General features: G+C 32.0%; 1 protein-coding gene across 2 annotated transcripts in view; it reads left to right on the top strand.

The window, feature by feature from the left end:
* LOC121130598 (sodium/hydrogen exchanger 3) overlaps positions 1–24,490 on the top strand; it is a 61,285-nt gene that overhangs the window by 13,090 nt on the left and 23,705 nt on the right. For both annotated transcript variants that reach the window (XM_040726339.2, XM_071893809.1), the window contains one exon: positions 20,947–21,210. In XM_040726339.2, the coding sequence (XP_040582273.1) occupies positions 20,947–21,210 (264 nt within the window). The remainder of the gene's footprint in view (positions 1–20,946; positions 21,211–24,490) is intronic.

Genomic DNA, 24,490 nt, shown 5'->3' with positions numbered 1-24,490 from the left:
CGGTTAATGTCATATGGCAAAATATCCTCTAGGCAAAATTACTAATGTAGAAAATATTCGCCGGTGTAATTGGCCGTTGAGATACCGTAAATGTCCTTTATTTTGACCATTTCCCCGCGTGACAATTAGTGGACTGCAGAGATTTTCGTCAAATTAAGTGGGAATCACCTTCGTGAACAATTATTTTGAATGGAAAAAGGCCGAGTATGTACTATTTCTACGAGTTACAGAGATGGGAGGATTGGTAGAAATGGTGTGAATAGGAGACTATGTGTAAAAAGTTATAATCCCATAATTTGCACCTAAAAAAATACTTTCATTTCAGGAACAGTCCGATACGTTCATTAGAATGTTAGGAGTCTTAACATACTGTTGTTTCATATTTTTTATCTGGCTTCTAACTTCCTTGTCGTTTTTATTTATTTCCCCCACATTTGGTCGTACTACGTAGATATAGAACCAGTTTTCATTCGAACAAGATATCTAAGTAAAGTATATATTCTTCAAGATACTTGACGTTAAAGCAATATTAAATATAGCAGACTCAGGTTTTTCCATCCATTAGGGGTGTCAGGGATACTTTGATTTCTTGGTTCAATTACTCATAGCTGGTTTGGATTGGACGCCCCAAATTTTAACTAAGGAGATTTACAGCTGTTTGCTATTTTTTGAAATTATTATTTGCTGATATCTAGGGTTGTAAATCCAAAGCATCTCTTAGCGTTCGGGTTTTTCTACTTGCCCAACTGAGCAGTGTTTGTTGATACATATTTACTAAAACTGTTATCAGTTATTTTGTTCATTCTTACATAAAGTGTAATTGCGAGCGTGTGGGATCATGATTGAGGGAGAGTAAGAGAAAAAACAATGGGAAACTGAGTCTATTAAAACAAAAATAATATTTACATAGATTGAGGTAAAAGGCATGGAAAAGGCGGTTACCTTCGGCATGCTTGAGGGATATAATTTGATATCTTATGTAAACTCGGGGATTTAAAAGTGTGTGTTTCTTTTTTTAAATAGAGATGCAATATTTTGAAAATAACTCTTAGTCTATGAGTTAAATAGTTTGAATATTCAAGGGCGTCCGCAGACGGATGACTGGAGGGGTTGTAGCGCCCCTTAATTAAGGATTTTTTGCTTTTATTAGAAAATTTATTTGTTGAAATTTTTCTCTAAAAAATTTAATTTTCCATTTTTTTACAAAAGATTTCATTTTTGGAGTACAGCTGTAAATTTTTGAACAACGTAATCCAAAAATTTGAATTTTTTGTAAAAAGCTGTAAATTTTTCAAATTAAAAAAAACAAAAAACACCTTATAATCTTGCAGACACCCTGATTTTCATTCGATTATTACCTCTGCTAACGAAGTTAGTTTGATTGGAGTTTATGTTTGTTTGTTAGTTTATAGTTATAAGTAGTGATATGCCGGTCATTATTTAGTACTAAGGACCGCTGTCCGTTCCATTTCTGGTCCCATCCAGTCTAGTCCAGTCCTTATAGAAGGTCAAATCGATCCCTCCTGACGTCAAAGAGGGTATTTTTCCTCTTTTAATTATTCTGTTATATAATAGGATAATTATTTAATCAAGTAATAATATAATATTTTTGGCAAAATATGTGCAATAATCTTAATACATGTTTCATATATCTTATTTGGCTCAATGAACCATGGATATCTCTATGAAAAATTCGAAGGACCGATAGTTAAGGACCGGTACTATGGACCAATAGGACAGGCCCTAAGACTGAACTGGACCGAAGAAATAAGGACCGAACAACATTAGTTAAGTCTTTGATGCACTCAAAGAATAATAATTGAGGATCGAAAACGGAGTAATTCCTGCCTTTGTATTTTGTATAGAAACAAAGTATATATAAGGATGTGAAAATTGTCTAAATCATCGTGACTCTAAGTCTAATTGTAACTTTTATATTGTGAACTTTGATAGCCGGCATATTTTACTTCACATGGAGTGTTTATTTTCTCAGTTTCCATAATGCTTACAATTTACAACTCAAGTTATACCAGTCCATCGTCCTCAAATGACCTTTGAGAGAACTATCCAACACGCTCAATGTTGAAGTTTATGTTTTTGCTTCTGTTCGTTGGTTACTAGGGTTATGTCAAAGGTTCTAGATCAATTTTGATTTCTCTGCATCACTAGTTTTTATACGATAACTTGGAGAAATGTTGACAAAAAAATATTGATTTTTTTTTCTCACAATAATCCATCATTATCTGTCATTATTGAAATGTACATTTTATGATATTAGCTTTTAATATCTTCAATAAAAAGTATCTTTTGAAAGTGTACATTGTCTTCCCTACTGTAACCAGAGAACTTTCTCTGTATGTAAAGGAAATAAAGAAATAAACGTACCTGTATATATGGTATATATAGAAATGACTTGTTTTTTTTTTGGGTAATAAGGTGTTGGGTATGAAACGTTTTGGAAGCTCTTCTGGATTTGGGAGGATAAATATGAAGTTAACTTTTGTATAATTCTCCAAAGTTTTTATCATTAGCAATCATGCGGAAACCTCGGATCTTTTAAAATAACACTAGTTTATACACTTATGTTATACCTGGGTAATTTCGATTCGGATCCACAGCCCGTCCTATATCTTCTAGTATTGTCTCAAATCTTAAACTAAACCCAATACTTGTGGGTCAGTCAGATAAGACCGAGCTATATTTGGAGGGCATCGCTAACTCTAATTAATGTATGTAATTCATTAACTCAAAAGCCTCCTCATATAATTGTCTATTCTCGCCTTGACAACTAAATTACTCAGCAATTCTTTCTTCAAACAAATCTAAAATCCAATTAATGGAAAGTCATCTGTATTTTTCATGGTACATATTGATGTTTTTAATTATTAAAGAGTTTATTTAGAATAGGTACAAAGAAAGGATTTTCTTTTGAAAGACGCAAGAATAAATAATCTGTTTGTTTTTGTTTTTCAAATTAATCCTTGAAAAATATCGACCATAATATTTTTGTTTTAACAACTTATGCCCGTCTGTTGAGGGACATGTTTGTCCTAATACATATATACTTTATAAATACACTGGTGCTTGACGTAAATGCCTTTCAAAATTGTGGTCTAGAATGTTTGGAAAAGAGAGGGCTTTAAGGAACACGAAGATAAGCATATTTAAAGACAAGATTTCCTAAATTTTGAACAATTGAGATTCTATTTTTTTGGTCTAATAACTAATTGTTCAACTTGCAAGCTGTACAATTATTTATATATATATATCTCATTCCCAATATATCTTTTTTTAAATTCAAATAACAATATAAAAATAATGGGAAATGCAAATGGGCCTACAAGGGCGTCCGCTGCGTGTGGGGTGTAAATAAGGAGACTACTCCTAGTCTTGGGGACGCAGAGAGTAGTAGGCAGTTTTTAGTGGATAATGCAGTTGAAATACTTCTGGACATACTCAATTAAATCAATTTTGCACCTCCAAAAGACATGTTCTTCATCTACAAATTGTAAAAAATACATCTGTTAGCCAAAACTAAGATATTTAAATATAGGCAACAACAAAAAATTACATAAAATCATATTCTAAGGAATTTTGAAACATTTTTTTTTTAATCTCGGGGTGTATAATGTCCCAGTTCGTTAACATGTATATTATAGATTTAACTTATAGGGCATGAACAAACTAAAAATATATATATATAAAGGTTAATAGAAATACAAGGTTAGACCATCATGTAATTTGATGTATTGTACTGACTCCTGAGCAAGACAGGCACTTTTCTATGACGTCACTATCACTAGAATGTTCAATTTAATGTATCGTGCCTATTGCAAAACCCACCATCACTCATCTACTATGACGTCAACATTCAAAGCGTGGTGGAAGTCAAACATCAGTCGCATACACACTATGGGTTAACCAGGTATTTCTATTAACCTTGATATGTATGACCCAAAAGGTGGAGTGATAGTCTGTAGCTGGTTATTTAAGAAAAAAATGGTGTATCCAAAGAATAATTTACACAGCGCCCTCTGTGTGAGTAATATATCATATGTTTTATTAAATAATATTCTCATTGAGGGAGTGGTATTATTTAGAAATCGATCCAGATTCCCTCTCTGTCGTTTTGTTTAGAAACTAATATTAGTAAACAACAATGTATGTATGTCCTATTGAGACTTGAGTTCTGAAATGAACTATTTCACATTCACATACTTATCATTAGTGATGTGTCAGTCCTGATTTATTTGGTCCACTCCAGTCCTATTCTTAGGACTGTCAGTCTTTGGGGCCGATCCTTAAGGCCGTCGTTCCTTGGAATTTTTCACAAAAATATCGATGATTTATTAGGCGAAATAAGATATATTAAATATTTATTACGATTATAGCACATACCTCAATATAATAAGAATATATTATATTTATACTTAGTTATTATATATAAGGGAATCATTCAAAGGAGGAAAAACACCCTCATGTATGTCACGAGGGATTGATTTTGCCTTCTTTAAGGACCGACAAGTGGGACTGGACTGGATGGGACCGGACTGGATTGGACTGCGGCACAACAAAACATATCATGATAAAAACTACACTACCTTTCTATAAGAAACTATTCCCTTAGTGTAGTGTGTCGTTATTAAATTTTGATTTATGAAATTAGAGATAGTTAAATTAAATAAATTTCAAGTTAATTTATTGCTCATTCTTAAGTTTGAACGCCTTAGTCATTTTTCAAAAGTTAAATGTCTTGAGAAATAATTTCAAAAACTTTTAAAGCTGTCAACAAAAATTAAATTTTTGACAAAAAAAAAATGCAAATATTAAATATTTTGAACCCCCCTGACATTATCTATTATTTTTTTTTGGGGGGGGGATTTAAAATCCCCAGCCTGTTTTAGGTATGGATTTGCTTGTAGAATCACACCCATGATAGTTGGGATCCACACAAGCTTAATCATATTTATGTATGCCTTTGTGCAAATGTTGATCTACTTTGATTGATTCCCATTTTTCGTTTATGTATATCTGATGGTTTCTCAAGGTTAATTCTGAGGGTGAAATAAGGAGGGAGGATCTTCGAACCACTCAACAGGTATAGAATAAAGGAGAAATTATATCAAGTCGACTGTTTACCCATACTTTAAAAGTATAAAGCAATAAAAGTCTATGTATAGACTTGATGCTAATAATAAAATACCCAAGATTTCATCCATGAAGAATTCAATATATTTTTGATGCCTCCAAAGAATGTGAAATACATTCATGTCACTATTGCACGTTTTGATCTATATTGGTTCTCATAAAATGTAGAGATATGTTCTATCTGTTCTTATTGATGACTGAAGACTGTCGAGTCCTGCATATTAGCTCTAAGACTTATTAAGTTTGGTCTTTGATGAAGTCATGAAACTTTATTTTTTCTTTTTTTATTAGTTCTAGTAATAACAGTTCTAAGACTAGGGTGTCCGCAGGGTTTTGGGGTAATAACCACCTCTCCCCAAAAAAAAAAAAAAAATCGTTTTTACTAGAAACTTTAATTTCCTGTAAAAATCCATGGATTTTTAAAAAATTTCTCTACAAAATTTAATATTTCAAATGTTTTTCCAGAAAGTTTAATTTTTTGTAAACAGCTGGGGTTTAAAAAAAATAAATATTTTTTTGAGAATAGTAATAGATTTTTGAAAAATGGATTATTAAATTTTTTTTCGAAAGAATTAAAATTCTTGTGAATAACTATGAATCTTAAAAAAATCGAAAAAATTGAATATTATATTAAAAATATTATTCCTGGATTGTTTTTCACAAAGAATTCCAGAAATCAAGCCCCACTCCCCCCCCAAAAAAAAAATATATATATATAGTTCCAAAAATGTCACTTTCATCCTAAATGGGTTATGAACAAACTTATATAAATATACTTATACTATATATATTTTGTTTCCATCTCTGAACCGCAAGGTGGTGTCATTATTATTGTCTATGTAAACTAACTACTGGGAAGGGTTGGGTCTATTTAGTGATTGCTTTTGGAGGTAAGAAATTGCGTCAACTTTTCAAATGTTTCAGGCTTCCAGGTTAACTTTACATAGCATAGCTATCAATCTCAACCAGGGACCGTTTGTTTGTCAGTCAAAAATAATTGATATAATTTATGAAAATAAAGTTAGGTACAACCACTTGACCCCCACTCAAAGTGTCATACTTAGTCGTTACATAACTAGAAAAATGCATACTTTTGAAATGTGCATTCTAACTTATTTTCATTTAAAGTCTTTTATCAACATTTTGATACTAACGTTAATTTTGTTTGGGCTTATCGCATTGTGTAGAAGTCCATTTAAAAAAAAAAAAAAACTTTGTCCATTTTATAATATGATGAATTATATTTTACATGTACAACATGTTCCATTTTGTATCGTAGAAAAAGTATTATCTGTATACGAAGAAACAAGTCAATCAAGGATGTGCCTCTATTAAGCGGAGACTCTTGTATATAGTTGACTCTACGTTAGAAAAAGTTCGGGTAACCTAATTTAGAAAGTAAAAAATACTTAGAGCTCTTGAAACTTCATGTTTAATGTATTGAATGATCCTATACAAAAAGTTCTACCTATTTTTTTCTTTTGAGGAACTTTAATTTGGGGATTTTTTTAAATTAATATTTTTTAAAGCATATATTGCCCATAAAAACATCCAATCGATTGTATATATTTAATGTAACTTATACAGTTTGGTAGCCCATAGTATAATAAGTACATATTTTAAAGAAAATGGTATCACATTTCAAATAGAAAAGTTAAAAAAGACCCATACTCTATTAAGTAAACAACGCACATACTCCGAATTGGACGAAATGACGCAATCATATATATTTAAAAGTGACGTCATCATTGATCCATCTTCTATAATTTTAATAAGTCAAGTTTAAGACCTATACTTGGCCTAAATTTTAGAATAATGTCAAAATAATCACGTATTTTAAAAATATTTGAAGTTTGACTAAACTCATTCAAATGGATAACTTACATAGATATTTTACTTTAATATTAGTGAAAATAATTCCCTGGAGAGGGCGCTTTAAAATCTGTAATTTTTTTTAAATAACAATGCAGAAATCCCTCCAATCCGGTGTTACATGGTTAGCCAATTGGAAATAAAGTTGTGTAGCGATGTTATAACATATTTGGAATTCATTTTAGGGTCATATATATTATGGACCTTGGACAATACAGTTGACTAATTTTCCTTCATTTTAATGGGGAAAAAAGGGTTTAATTATTATACAACTTGGTTGTATAGGCTCCCAAAATGGGTGACATCAACAACCCTGACGTCACTTGAAAACGCTCTATACTTAGTGTTGTTTTAGTCCTTATTTATTTGGAGCTGAGTACAGGTCCGTACGACGACAATCAGTACTAGAAGTTGAGTGACGTTATCAAGGACGGAACAATAACAGTTTTAGGACTTATATGCAGGATTGAACTGCTGTCTTGAATCTTGAAAATAAGGATCAACATTATACTATCAATACTTATTCGTTACTACTCGTAGTACCCGGCAGTTATAAAGCACTCCACGCACACACAAATGTTGTGTGTGCAATATTTAAGATATTTCACACTCTCAACAAATTATGGGTCTTACTCTCCGTTTTTTATGAGTACACTCACATGTAGCTACTCACTCAATACTTAGACTTTCTCTCCTTGAGAGTAATAAGAAAATATAATATGATTTAATGAGCAAGGGAGTACTTCAGTTCGTTGCTAAACATCATCTAAAGTAGTCATATTAATTATTTATATATTTTATATAAAGTACTTCCATTTTTTTCTCATTAGAGTTGAACTAAACGCCTGCTTGAGTTGAATCAAAATAACTTTTTCAAGACAATCAGCAAGATTATTTGCAAAAGAACATATCTTGTACTCAATTCAGTCAACTTGATTACTGATAAAACAAATTGTATCTCATGGTCACATAATGAAAATGCCCTAATTTCCTTAATGGAACATCCTTTTAGATTGAAGGAAGCTAAAGTTGATGTTTTAATAAATACCCATGTTCTTATTTAGGACCAAGGACCGTGGTCTTTTTCATTACCCCTCGTCGGTCCTTGAAGAAATTAAAATTGTTCCCTCATGACCTTAGTGAGAGTGTTTTTCCTTTTTATAATTATCCCGTTATATAATTAAAAAATTTATATAAACAAGATAAAAAAAAATGAAAAAAATAGTATTATTTGCAAGATATGTGCAATAATGCGCAATAATCCTAATACATATTTAAAATATCTTATATGGCTTATTAAACCATCGAAATTTTCATCAAAAATTCTAAGGAACGACAATCCTAAGGACCGGTTCCAATGATCAATAGTCCTAAGGACCGATAGAACAGGAATGGACAGAATAAACCCTATGTAGGAGTGTTACTTTATTTTATTAATAGAGATTAAACCAATTAAATAACATCTGCTCCATTTTACGGATATTGAGGGTCCTTTGTTAATTTGTTCATGCCCTGTGGACGGCCGTTGGAGCATCATTCATTTCATTTTTTCACATGTCTCATTTACTTGGTAGATACATATCCGAGAGTGATCCATTTATGGACACTTGAAATATCTAATTACTAATGCAGCATGAATCAATTAGTGTTTGTAGTTTTTCATTTTGATATACCTATTTAATAAGAGTAATATTTATAATAATGGAGTTTGAAGTGAAACTTTTCTTCTCTCTCTAATCATGTGATTTACATTGCTATGTTGTTTTTTTATATGCCCATCTATAGCTCTGTTTAGCCGTACCATTATATTCAAGTATGTACAAGAAGGTAAGAACATCTCCCCTTTTCACCTTTTTTAATGTAGTATGATGGACTTATTCCTACTACCACAGTTCGAAAAGAGAGTTTTGAATGTTTCTTCATTTGGATGCAGCTCCACCTTACTATGTACGCACTCTGTGAAAGTGAGGAACAATGGGATTTTGATGACTCCTTGTACATACAAAAATTTTCCTTCCCTTAATAATTCTTCCTTTTTTATCAGTAGAAAAACAAAAAAAAAAAAAAAAGAAATGTTAAGTCTCTGAAATAAACTGGATTCTATTATATAACTATAAAAAGTTACACATGAATGGGATGCCGTGTGGGTTTCTCTCTAAAGGAAGAATATGACGTCACATTCAGTCTCTAAAAGTCGATATATCCTATATATTCCCAACTCCCCATAGTCACGTTGTTTAGCTGGTACTTGGCCAAATTGCTCAATTTTGATATTATGAGTGCTCATTTTTCTTAAGATCATAAGTATATTTAATATATTTCTATGATTAATATGACTGTAGGTATTTGAACTCTATAATGTGCCATAGAATACTTGTATTTCTTTTAGAATAGTCAATTATTTCATGATCCTCATCCCAAGTTCTTAAAGCGTCGTTGACGTCACAAATTACGTAATAAACTAAAAGCCTTGACGTATTGGAGGCTTGATTGTCGATGCAAGTAGGTAATTATTAAGTAAAAGGAACAACTTTTTAAAGAAAATCTGAAGAAAACGTCAGCGAATATCTGAAAGAGAACAAAAAATTGTTGTGAAATAGGATCGTGGGTTTTTCTATTTATAAAATTTGGTTGTTTACGTGGATAACAAGATGACCCTTTTCCAGAATGATTACATCATGTGGAAATCCTTTGTACATTCCTCTTTGATTTATAGAAACTACATACATATTTGTAGTTCAATTTTGGCTCCCAATGTTGTGTAATATTTGAATTACTCACACTTACTCAATATATGGAATATTTTTGGGCTGATGTTTGATCCCTGTTGTTCTTGACAAGTCAATTGCTATACTCAAAGTATGAGTTGTAATAATACATTGTCAAATCCCACAAATATAGTTATAAATAAGATCTCAATTTGGTTTGAGGCTTCAACTCTCAATTGCGTGTTAAAAAATATGACCTTAAACAAGTGAATCTTTTTGCAGTTACAACCCTGAGCAGTGGTTTATATTTATTTTACAAAGCTGTTATCATTGTTATTTAATTCTTGAGGAGGGGGCATTTGAGTATATAGTGCATCCCGGCAATCCCGGAAAAGAAAATTCATTCTTCAGAAACAAAATCAAATTCCAAAAAAAGGGGACACATCAAAAATACAGACGATTTACATCACTAAACATTTTATACGTTCGATATTTTGATCTAGTACCGTTGTAACTCACCTTAACTCTAGTGCAGTGGTTCCCAAGCTTTCTGGTGCCGGTACTACTTCATAACATTTGCCAAGTTGCGATAACTCGAATGATAAAATTAGTTGCGTGTATTTTCCTTCACTACTTTTTTGAAGCTAACTACCATAACTTGAAAAATGTATCTGATTGTTGGTAGATGGAACTCCTTAGCAATTGGTGATTCTGAGAAGTAGCTAATATGAATCTTCAATAGCTTCTACATTTTGCTGCTGGTACTTGCTGCCAAAATCAAGCTTTTTTTCTTTTGAGACCATCAACTTTGTTCTTAAAATACTGGATATCCATGCCTGCAAAGTGAGGATATTTAGCGTCAAAATGGCGGTTCATCTCGCTGGGCTTCATCGATTTGGATGACATAATTTTGTTGCAAAAATTCTTCACTATATATTTTTTTCCTAATAGTTGTCTCTCGATTCCTCACGCATTTATATCCATATTTGAGAGAATACAACACAAGGGTATTCATTCGAGATCATACAACCACATTCTAGAAGGCCTTAGGCAGCCAAAAGTATGGGAACCGCTACTCAAGTGATTTGATTACTATGTGACTATGATAAAGTCATTTTTAAAGTAAGAGGGAGAGAAATGATGATATATGATGGTTACAAACGTGTAATTGCTCCACTTCTAAGGACACGCATTGTAATTTGAAGCCTTATATAATATGCCTCTAATGATTTTGTTATTCCTCAACCTACTAATCATTTTTTCAGACATATTCCACGTTTCTCTGTATATGTAATCTGCATATAAAGGATTCAACAATGAATTTGCAGAAATAAGGTACACATACAGGGTTGATTGGGTTTCTATGACATAATATACTGACGTCACATAAACGCCATTTTTAATATTTCGCAATAATCTCTTGATTTTTTTATTTTTTTTGACAAATTCCTTTTTTTATTCAAATGTATTTTTACACTTAGTCGTGTGAGTATATTGAAAAAAAAACACTTATTTTTTAATGTTCCTTTAATTGGTGATTAATTATAAGTAGACGTCATAGTATTAAATTTACTCCATCTCACTTTAATCTTCTTTGAAGTCCACATACATAAATTATGTTTCCTTCTCTAGGACGACACCTTGCAACAACCTACGCACATTGAATTCAAGAAAATGATTTCTCCCGAGCTCTTGTCCATTGAGCCACGTCTTTCCAAAACAAAACTTTAAATCAGTTGACTGTGAGTGGAGTTATGTTCTACTAAAGTTTCAGGATCCTTCAAGAAGGGCTGTATTATAATTTACAATTGTATTTGTAAATTTTGTTGCTTACACTTTTCAAAGATTCGAGGAAATGGGCCAATGGGCATGTTGCAGCTATTCCCGATCTACTCTAACCTATATTCTTCGTACATTGTTTTGTTTATAAATATTATGTATCTGTTTATGCTGAGACTTGATTCAAACGATTTTTTTGTTTCGGTAAGGTCTTAAGTATTTTTTTTTCTCTTCATATTTTTGCACCAATATTTCTGTCTAGCCCGTAATCTCGGACACTAGAGCGAAATTTAATCGTTTTCAAATCGTGGACCAATCTTTTTGGTATCAATATAGACATTTTTGGTCTCAATCTTTGAACCCATTTGTCTCCACTCCAGATTATTGAGTTGCTGTAATATGTTTTTTGCAACACATTTAACATCATGACATTATTGTAGGTCGATGTTTACCATCAACAATTCATCTATAACATCAGTCGTTTGCCCTGAAGGCAAACTCGTGATTGACAAAACATTTCCAAGGCACGCCTTCCTGAATAAATGAGACCTAGAATACGTAAACAACATATAATAAACGGAGCTATAAAGAGGCATGCCCAGGATTGTATTTTGGAGGGACTTGATTTTGAGAGGATTTTTTTTTTAAATTAAAATTTGTTGGAATTTTTTTTTTTTTCAAATATTGTCAATGCCAAACACGTGCGATTTTTGTTTGTTACTTATGAGGTCCAAGATGCACCACGCTTTGGAAGGACAATTTGTCGAGTACGGCCTTCATGTTTCATGTCAAGGAGTCAAACTTTAAATAATGTAACATTTACTTTTTCTAGTAGCACTGCCTACGTGGCACATTAAATGGTACCCTGCGGCAACCCCATTGATAACCCTAGATCAATTTTTTATTTTAGCTCCGTCCTCACCAAACCTTCTTTAATTACCGAATTAGTTCCAACCATCAAAAAAATAAAAATCATAACAGTCTCAGACTGATCCGGGATGTTCAGATCCGTTCCCAACACTAATATTATAAGACTTATAATATCTATGTTTGTACATAAGTATATACGGAGATGAGAAAAGGTCACGAGTTCACCAATTATATTATCTAAGAACTCATTTGTCCTTGAGTACAACAACACTGAAGAACATATATGGGTAAATCCAGTTGTGTTTACTTATAGATATGCATCTAATCAAAATACGTATATAAATTATAAAAACGTTATCCAATGATGCCCATTAAATCAAATAATAAGTAATAAAATATGATAATAACATCCACAGGGGTCTATTTAATTCCCTCAAATACTTTAAAAACTCCAGAATATTCATATATAGGGTTGATTTTATCTTGTTATACACATTGTATTATTATTAATTTAAATTTAAATAAGATGTTTTGTGAAGGCATTTATTTAACGAAATTTATCTGGTAGTAGTGATCAACACAACTTTTATTCTACATGTGAGCCCTCAAGTCTAATAATTACCTCAATAGTGGACGCAAATCCCTTGCAGACCCGAGCTTGCTACACTTCTTCTTGATGGGAGCCTCTAGAGACTAAGCACTCATGTGAGGAGTAGACACAATATTGTGGTCCCAAAAGTACGGAAGGTGTCTCTCAGGAAGACCTCAGTCGTAGGCGGGAGGAGACGGAGCTCTGTCTTAAGTGAAAACAAAGTTGTCCTCGAATTTTTATCAAGCCTCACTTCCTTATCCAGAAGTTCGATGTAAGTATCTGCATCGAACCGCTCCTCCCGCTGCACAACAATGGGAGGGTATACTTCATCTTTGGTGTCCACAACGCCCAGGACCATGGTTCTGGCGAAAGACATGTTTCACGTATAGAGTACGTTTTTGTCCAATCAGATACAAAGACACCAAGTACTTAACAGAATATGCTAAATAGATTGATGGGTTCTGAAACTGAAATTAAGAGAGGGATTAGAAATGTCAGTTCGACGTATAAAACCGAGAAAAAAATGAGCTAGGAGGGCCTTAAAATCTGTTGGCTGTGAGCCAATTCTTATCAACAATGTAATTATTATTTAATAATTGATGTGAGTTGTTTATAAATTAAAAAGGACTCATTCTCATTCAACCAATCAACTTTCAGAACACTAACTAGGTGAAAAAAAACAGTAACAGATTGATAACTTGATAACCAAAATCAATCTATGTTGTGTTGTTTCATCATCAAGAAAGACAGTTCTTCATTTTGACAGAGGAGGCGCTGTTCAAACGGGTTATAGAAGCCATATACGGAATATAATATACATACTAACTTTCAAAAAAATTCCATTTGGATGTACACACTTATTTTGTACATAAATGGATTTTTTTTAATATGGTATGCATGGAATTACACAGTTACCATGACTCAAATATAATTTGACATTTAAAAAGTCTTTTTCTTTTTTTTCTCTCCCTCTTTAATAATAAATTTTTTGTCTATTAATATATTTATGCATTTAAACATACATCACACACCTCGTTCTTTTATTGTATCACGCAACCTGTCCTCGAAAAAGAAAACGAAAGAGGGCCCGAAATGATCCGTACTTTATCTCTTATATACTCCCAGACTATCACTGTCAGTTACAGTTAATTAAAATCTACATTCAAATTCGCTTCTGTTCGCTATAATTTTGCTTAGTTATATTTTATTAAATGAGTAGCTATACACTTGTATTTGTGTGTGATAGTCAAAATTTCTTCATAGAAATAATAGAATAGCCGATATTAAACATAGGACTTGATCGAAACGGACTATCAGTATATAATAGCTTATTACTTTGTTTATTTGTCAAAACGAATACATTATGAAATATCTATGACGTATCAAGCGAGTTTAGGCAATCGAAAGCTCACAACAAAATACTCTGGGTATTTTTGAATTGGCGAGGTAACGCCGTCTACATATTGGTGTTGCTGCTTATTTTCAACTAATCCAACGTGAATTGTTAAAAAAGTTTTAAACAGCCACCAACTGATGTTGGGGCCTTCCCGCCTTTTTCCTTTTGTACGAAAGGTTCCATGATGCAATATAAATACTGACGTGCACTGCATATTTATGGTGTTGTGTATTCACCATCTATCTAAATAAGAGGAACGGGTCCGGTTTATACCTGGAATTTCTATAAAAAAAGTTCCTATATCTTATTCACACAAACAGGATCCCTATGATTAAAATTTTAAAAAAAGTACTAGGATCCTTATTTATTGTCGTCTACCCGTTTTTGTTAGGGTATATTGGCATATTTTTATCAATATGAACGGTTAATTTTGAATCTTCCCTTTTAATGTATTTAATCTTTTAATATTGTGTGATGACCATAAATGCAAATAATATGATAATGGTTGAAGGCCCATCTTTTTGTAGTTGCTACCTGAAAATATGTTAGTTCTTTTCTCTTCAAAGTAGTTATCATTATTCTTGAAGAGAGAACATATAAGCATTAAGTAGTTACTTGTGCGTGAAAGTTATAACACTGGTAAGTTATAAGCGTAAATCCTTGTTGAAGATCGACATCGTAGCCTTTGCTACATACTAGAGTTTCTTACCATTTCCACCATATTGTAGCAGCTGTTCTAATGAAACGTCATGACAGCTAAGCTGCTCTCCTCCCAAACATTGATCCAATCATAAAGAGGATCATCAGATTGGCCCTTTTCTTCGGGTTTTTTTAACATACTGAGAGACATAGTTTTGTGACGTCATTGTCAGTCGTCTTGAAAACTCAGCAAGTTGCATAAAGATATAAATAGATTCACCATGATTCATCAACAGGGTCTCAGGAAACCCCATCCAAAAAAGTGGAGGTGGAGGGGGGAAGCAGTTATATGGAAATGACGTCATTATTTTGATGTAAGACCATCACAGAATTCCTCATTGTTATTATTGTCTTTTTAAAAGTGCAATGTCATTCTCCTGTTGTGGCGCCTATGAGGAGGCATTACTCCTGTGTAACTTAGTTGTAATATTGTACTATTCAGTACTTCTGAAGGTTTTTTGTTATTAAGTCTAGTAATTCTACAAATTACTATCGAACATTAAAATACTCGGGTAAATACCCTGTTTCAAAAAACAACTACTCGTTTTCACCTCAATATATGCGTTAATTTATTTATACGAATTAATCCTTACTTCAAATTTAATTAACAAAAAGATCTTTGTAGTACGTCATCAAGAGCCTTAAAAATGCATTTAATTGGATATGATATATATTCATTCTTTTTAAGGGACTCCAAAGGATACTCAATGCAGATATATATATGTATTGAAAACATAACAAATTGGCAAAATTTGGGTGTGGTTATTATTAATCAACTTTTTTTTAAATTTATGGGAAGTCTTAAAAAAGTAGTTTTAAATTGTTATTCTTGCGAAAAAAGGCCTAGTTAGGTAGTTCCCGTGCCAAAAGTACCTATTCTGTTGTTCCATTATTGTGTTGAATATAGTGACGTGGATTCTATTTATAGCAATCAATAAATTGATTAAGAGACTGTTGATATTTCTCTTATTTGATAACTCATCTGCGATACTAGAGGATAATCTCAATCCCTCCTTTACCAAAGTTAGGATTGAGTATTTTGTTGAGCACGAGAAAAAAAGTGGGAGTGATTCTGATGGTAGTACTGCGTTAGGACCCTATAATCTTTCCAGCCGATTCCTTGCTTCAAACAGATGCCAAACAGAATGAAATATACCCATCTGGCTGAAAGTTGGTGAGTGTTCTTCCAAGAGATGCCACTAACTAAACATAACCTATAAACGCGCCAGTAGTAGCATCTCTCAGACTGTGCATGGACTTTTCAAACGATCCTCATATATTTAAGGGAAAAAAATATTATTTTATTAAACAACGAAGATTCTATTAAAGAAGGAACAAAAACTATTTTACCTTTTCTAAACTCTTAAATCTTTATTTTCTCACCGTTTTCCTCAAGCCTACTCATTATGTAGGACTTTTTATTTAATAGTTAATTATGTTCACTATTTAAATTGAGAAATATGTTGAAAAAGAGATCCCACGATGTGATGATAATCCTTTTGTATCTCTCTAACGTTTCTCTAAAAACAAAGATTGAAATAAAGCCGAAAATCAATTCATAGTAAGTGCTAGGGATATACTTGCCCAAAATCTTGATGTCTCCCTAGGTCTTGTCCAATTTTTGAGTTCACCCGAGTTCGAGTTTTTCAAGAATTTTCAAATATGTGGCCCAACATACAAAGCAATTTAAAATGATTTTCTCAAAAATGAGTGCGGATTACAATGTGTATTATTTGACGAATTCTCGTTTATTTTCATGAAAAAACTATTCTTACTAAACCTTACTTCAAGGAACCAAAATTAATTGATAGATTTTTATTTGGAGACCCTAATATTGGGAACAATGTAATCTAAAATTAAATATAAAGTTTCTAAATCAGGGATGCGCAACCTTTTGATTGAATTGCCTCTTGAAATATTGTAATGGGGCACATAACTGTTTCAATTAAATTTCATGAAAAATTGTTTCTTAAAACAAAACTAATGGAAAAATATTTATTTCAAATTTAGACCAATCTAATTTTTCAAGGCCAATCTGGGTGGGTCCTGATTCTTAGCTTCGCTGCATAATTTGATCTAATCACTTTTTTTTAAGAATAATAAATCCGAGAATTTTTTTTTCTTCTTTGTTAACTCATGAAATTTTCAACAAGGTGGGCCGAAGGGGCTGAAAAGCTGTAAATCTTTTAATTTTTCCACCAAAATAAAGTTCAATTTTTTGTAAATAGCTGCGAATTTTTGAAATTCCAAAAAATTAAATATTTGAATTTTTTTTTCTTCAAATTTTTCTGAATAGCTGAATTCTTTTACCACAAAACTTAAAATTTTGAAATTTTTTTTCCAAAGAGTTAAATTTTTTATTTTTTGTCGTAAAAATTTTAACTTTGAATTTTTTTTTTAAAAACAGTTAATGTTATTCGAATAGCTGCGAGTTGTTTAAATTCTTTGTATATACTTTTTGATTTTTGAAATTTTTTTCCCAAAAAATTTCATATTTGAAATTTAATTTTGGAACTTTTTTGTGAACATGAGTAGATTTTTGAAGAAAAAAAATTCAAAATGCTTTTATGTTTTACTCAAAATATTTTGATTTTTTGATTTTTCCCACAGTAAACTCCCCCCCCCACTCCCCAAAAAAATAATAATAATAATCTATATACACTCCTACGGACGCCCCAGTGAGATATATCTTTATTGTGATAGATATCTTAGTGATAATATTTAACCATGTTAATGATTACATCATATTGAACCTTTAATCCTTATTCCCAAGCTAACTATTTACGTAGCTATGTGTACTCGTAGATCGTGAATGCCTACAAATATTTAATGTATAATATAACCTTTATCCATGGAACTACGTACAAACATCTTATACACTCCATGAGTTTGAGGAAGGAATTTGTTATACAAAATATCTATGTACTTAACATATATATAATATTTACCTTCTAGCTAATCAACAACAACGAAATAAACTGTTATTGCATGAGAAAAGGTCATGCCAACAACGTTTTAAATGCATTAATGCACAGTTGTACTATGTATATACATACAACAGACATACTTAAAATACCCTAAGGACAATTGAGTTGAAAGGATAATTAACTAGGGAAAAAAACCATAAATTATGTGTAATCATTCATGCAACCTCGATCAAAAATGGGAGGAACCTTAACTCGGCGTTACCTTTATTTTATCACGCAACCTTTCATACGTAAATATGCCTGGGGGAAAAGCCCCGAAAAAATATATATTCTCTGCGAGGAGGTTTTTTTTATAATCTGTTGTCATTATAATTAACTCTTTTCTGATCAAACATTCACTCATGCTCAGAAAGACGGAGATGATTAACACTGAGGATTTGTTGGGTAGTTATTATTGCAAACCCTTGTACTGAAAGTAGACTTAAGGATCGACATCCGAGTTATTCCTGCATACATCCTTGTTTAATACTTACACCCTCTTCCTTTGTTACAGCTGATCTAATTAAACGTTACGCCAACAAAGCTGCTCACCTTCAAAACATTCTTCAAATTGTGAGGGTTACTATGATGATTTTGAGTTTTTTTTCACATGACGAAAATACATACAATTTTCGTCAATAATAATCATTCTGGGAGTTGCATTAATTTACTTCAAAATGGTGGGGCATAATCGGTCTCTGTGTTTACAACATAATATAAATAAAACCTTCGTTCTTCCTTATTATATAATTATTATTCAATAATTGTTGAGAATTACTCACTGAACCTTAACAAGAGCTAATTGTAATCCAACCAATCAAAGTTCATTAAAGTAAGGAGGGGGTAAATAAGCTGAAAATAAACTGGTTTAGTGTTCACTAATTATAACAAGGACTCATTAACAAATATAATTAAAGAGTACTTTATAGGGTTATCTAATCAGAATACTATGTAAACCTCTCACGTTGTTACCTTTATTGTGGCACACAACCTTTCATACGAAAATATGCGGGAAAATTCTCCAAATCCTTCTGCACTATTTAATCATTATTGAATAACTATGGAAAATTACTCACTAAACCTTGATAGTAGCTAATTCAACCTATCAATGTTGAGGCCATTGATTAGGGAGAAAGAAGCGAGCCAAAAGGACAACTTATAACAAATATCGTGTGTATGTTTGTGTCTGGAAGGTTACGCAGTGATAGGGCACACCAGGGGCGTTTTTAGATTCCATCTTTGCTTTTTTCATATCAAATCTATTTTTGGAAAAATTTCGATCGGTTTGAACCAACTTTTGAGTATGAAAAAAAAAATCCAAAATTGAAATAAAAAGGATCTGCATTCTTGCAAAATTTTATACTAATTGCAAATATGTGACTATATTTGATATGCAGTCGTAGGTTACTGAGACAATGAATGCTGTTAACAGGTTTTAAAAAACCACACACTTTTTTTTATGGGTTTTTTTTGAAAAGGAATAACATTTTTTTAATTCTTTTTTATGCCAAACTGACTTATTTGAAGCATTAATAATTAATATGATTGTATTTGCTTCTATAATATATTAAAAAATGATGGTTTCTTCATCTTTAAATTGCATTTTCTCAGAATCATCAAATAATAGCTCAAATTTGAACTCAGCATATAAATTATTGATTTTTGTCATACTCAAACGCGAGTAATTTTCAGAAACATGTCGAGTTTTTTCAAGTAATACTATAATTTAACACAAATTATGATTATGACAAGCAATTTATTGAAGTATAAAATCATTTTTGACATTTAATTTGAAATACTAATAAGAGTATGTCGCTGTAAAGGCAAATATGTATATTATACAAACATCCTTCTACCATGATTAAAACGTCATTTTTGACCTATATCATAGATTCAAGTACTTACTTCGCATCCGGAAATATTCATAAAAGAAGTGCCTCTTTATTAAAGTGTTAATAAAAAATCCTCCATAATAATTATATTTATATATATACTTAGTAATTGGCTTTGAGTCACGGTTTTTTATGTAGAACTGAGGGATTTTTCCTAACAATTATTTGATATAAAGCCATTATGTATGACTCAGAGCTACTTTTATCCTATCCTACATAGTATTAAAATAATTTATATGTGTGTCTAATGTTCATCCCGCATAGAAAAGCAATGATAAAAGCGAATTTATAAAAATGGAGACAGACACATACTTTAGACACAATATAAAAGTGGTTCATAATTCAGAGTTACGTACGTAAGGCTATATTTCCTTATGATCAGACCAGATTCTTAGACTCTGGAGAGCAAGTCTGTTTTTCTCAAATAAGTTGATTTTAGTCATAAAATAAGATGTATTCCCCGTGTCTCAAGGTTTTTTTAAGGTATGGGTTGTTGATTCGAAAAAGCACTACAAAAATTAAAAATACTAGAGACAAATTAATATAATAACGGAAAAAAGAGAAGCCAAATATTGAATACGAATTAAAAAAGAGAAATAGTTAATTGATAGAAGAATAAGATTCGAGAGTTAGTCTTAATATGTATCATCATTTTATTTGAAGAAGGAACATGGCAATGGAAATAAATAAATCACAAGGTCAAACATTTGAAAAAAATGCTTTATATTTGTAAAAAAACAAAACAGTATTTTCATATACTCAATTATATGTTGTATTTTCAAGAGTGTGTTCCATTATTTTTCCTCTAATGGACAAAAAACAACCAAAAATGTTGTATACAAAAAGGTTTTACAATAGATATTTACCTGTTATATAATGATAGCTTATAGTAAATCGTTTTAGTTTAGAATTTTAACATAGACGAACTAAATATAAATAAACCAGTATTAATTATTCATTGGCTATATTTAAGATAGCGTGTTCGCACATAATATACTAATATATTCATTAATTTCTTTTTCAGGCTTTCATATGACACCAGTTCTTCCAACAATATTTCCAGAGTCATGCCTCCTTATTTTCCTTGGAACCATGATTGGACTCTTGCTCCTCTATGCAAGCAAAACAGTACCAACTCTTCTCACACCCGATATATTCTTTCTATTCATGTTACCACCCATTATTTTCGATGCGGGGTACTTCATGCCAAATCGTCTCTTTTTCGATCATTTGGGCACCATTTTACTCATGGCTGTCGTTGGAACAATCTTCAACGTTCTTACAATAGGTGAGTATCTTTAATAACTAGAGTTTTAAAAAATAATACTTAAAATGATAGCCATACAGGGTGCACAAACTATCTGTGCCTTTAAAATGTTTTGTTGTTTTTTTAAACGCAATTTTCTCTCAATCAGTTATTATATTTAAAAAAAAAAAAACAATATTCTAAAAGTTATATAGATTCTAATATATTTTAGTCAATAAAATCACACCTCCAGCCACAATTATAGTCTCTGTAGGAGGATGAAATCGTAAGCAGGACTTTGCCACTTGATCCCTAATCAAATCCTGGTTTTCCTAATAAGTCCGTCTTTGGTGTTGCATGGGTTCTGATTGTCTTGGCGTTAGATCATGCATAACACAAAATGATCAATAGGATACAGATCCGCTTAGTTTGGATGTCAAACGTCTGGCAAGATGAAGTTGTTAAAATTATCTTACAACTATCTCAGAATTTTTTTTAGGGTTGACAGGGAGCTGAGTCCTACTGCCACCACCTGTAAGGACTCCCATTGGCAACTCATTTGATCGGGGGATTCACCTTAGTCTCTAGTATTGTTATGGTGTCTCTCTCGGCACGGATTCCAAGGATGGCTTGCTCCGTACCTCTTCCAAATATTTAAGACAACAAATTCATCAATATTTTACATTGGGCAGGTTTGAAAAACTATATAACAAAGAAAAATCAGCTGTCTAAGTACCTGAGGATTGAGAACGGGAATAGCATGAAGAAGTGTCCAGGAGCTAGCAGGAAGAAAATCCTTGATCCAGAATTGATCAAGAACCCTTTGGAGGCAGACCCAAATATATAATAGCTCCTATAACATACTTGGGTGAGGATTAGAAGACATTGAGGAACATGGCAAAGAATCTTGGCGAACTACAATTAAAAGGATACATGGATCACGGCAAAAATAAAATGATACAGAATAATTTAAATAATTACATTGACTTCTGGTTCAAGAACATGTGGCCTCCATACAGCTCAGATCAAAGCCTGTTGGACTTTGTCTTCAGGCTACATATTGAATAGAAAACTTATCAATTTTGTCACTCCAATATCGACGCCTTGACGTTTCCTAGGCACCAAGACGTAAACTTCATATGGAAGTGTTGCCTTTTCTTCAAAAGAAGACTAACGGCTGTCATCAATGCTGAGGAAGGACTTTGCCTTCTGGCCGCCCATTGAATACAAAGCCTATAAAAAATTTCATTCCAATATTGACGCCTTGAGGGCCTCCATTGTCGATTGCAGGGGCAATATAAATTTCATAACGAAGTGCTACGTTTCCTTCAAGAGTAGCCTGAGGGACGTTACATTGAATAAATTAGTTATTTCAATGTATGAATATAATTTTTTTAATAAAGCTTCATTAAATTTGGACATGATGTCTCAGAAATACATCTGATTGAAGTTACAGCATCCTATTGTAAAGATGCTAAAGCTATTATCATTATTCATGGAGAGGAAATATCTTAGACTAAAGTGTAAATAATGGAGACTAACAATGACAATTTTTTGGACTCAAAGGAGAATTGAGGATTGACACCCAAGTCAATCCTGTTAATGTCTTAACTAGGTCTGTCATAGTGACGTGTATCTGATCTAATAAAACGTCATAGCAAAGCTCATCTCCTTCCAAACATTCTTCAAATGATATCATTCATTTTCCGCGGTTTATTTTACTTCTAAAGGGAACACCGTATATGTTTGCCCTCAAGTCATACATTCTATCTCAAAAATGTATACAGAGGCAGTAGAAAGTGATAATCTTTTAATAATAAAGAAATAACCTCGATAAATGATGCAATGTAATGACTATATTATTGGCGTAGGAGGAGAAGGACTATGAGTCGATATCTGTGAGGATGAGGACGTAGGAGATCACATCTCAGTATGTAAAGTATAACGAATATTTCTACGATGTTATCTCTTCTGGCGTTTGGATTAACTCCGAGTCTCTCTATTCCCTCCCTTCCCCCTGTATACTCCATAAGGGAGGAACTCCTAACCTTCTCCACATCATGATCATCCAAAGTGCTAATTGTCGGAATATCTCGAAAAACTCTCATAGTATATATATTCCAATAGTATATTCTTCGCTTTGCAAAGTTATTTACTTAGTATATAAAGTTTTCGATAATTGAATTTGAACTATCCCCTCTCGTTGTCTCCAATTTTGAGATAGAAAGAAAAAGTATTACGTGTGGATATAGTGAACCCCTTTTAATATACGTATAGGTCATATTTTTTGCAACTCTATTAAATATGACAATGACTTAAAACACAAAGTAGACAGAGTTATTAAAAAATACATTCATACGGAGGAGGAGTATTTAAGACAGGTATACTTCTAGTAGTAGTATCTTTAGTAGGATTGTTTTTGTTTTTTCCAAAGACATTAAGCCTATGCAAACTAACAACAACTTCTTTTCCATTAGTATAATTTACGATCTATCATATTTACATAAGAGTTAACTTTAACTGTAAATGGGATTAATAGAAAAATACTTCTTCAATCAGAAGATATCTGATAAAAGGAGTTAAAAACTTGTAATTAAATTAAGTGTTTGTAGTCAAAATCATGGAGTAGTCTTAGGAGTTAAACCAATGGAAAACGAGATTTATCTACAAAAGTATTAAAGTTGCCTCCTCATATAAACTCTATTTATGTCAAAAACGGAGGAGACGGGTACATACATACTTTAGACATAAAGTAAAAGTTGTACATAATTCTGAGTTATGCCACTTAGATTAGATAAGATTCCTGGGCTCTGAATGGGATGAATAAGTTGATTTGATCATAAAAACAAGATCAATTCCCCGTGTCTCAAAGTATTCTTAAGGTATGGGCTGTCCATTCGAAAATGTCACAAATAAATAATAAATCCATAAAATAAATTATTGTACTAGTTCAAAAAGGGAAGACGTATATTCTATAAGAATTAAAAAAAGGGGAAGAGGAGGATTAGCGAGTTAGTTAGTCTGATTAAAGTTGAAGAAAGAACACATTTCTAATTATAATGGACAAAGGCATGGAAGAACCTCAAATGTTGTTTATCGACAAATTGTACTGAATTCTAGAGTCATTTTAAGCATTAATTAAATAATTCGAAAGCTTCAAGGAAGCTTATTTTTGTGATTTCGTTTAAACCGATATTTCCCTGTAGAAATGATATCCGACTTTACCAAAAATCATAAATGAATCCCTCCAAAACGTCGTAATGGTTTTTTTTCATATGAAATCACAAATGATATCATCAACTATTTATTGAAATATCGATTC

The sequence above is a fragment of the Lepeophtheirus salmonis genome, chromosome Z (genome assembly GCF_016086655.4).
Source record: "Lepeophtheirus salmonis chromosome Z, UVic_Lsal_1.4, whole genome shotgun sequence".
Classification (NCBI taxonomy): Eukaryota; Metazoa; Arthropoda; class Copepoda; order Siphonostomatoida; family Caligidae; genus Lepeophtheirus; species Lepeophtheirus salmonis.
The sequence above is the reverse complement of the archived record's forward strand: the minus strand, read 5'-3'. Positions and strand labels throughout refer to the sequence as shown.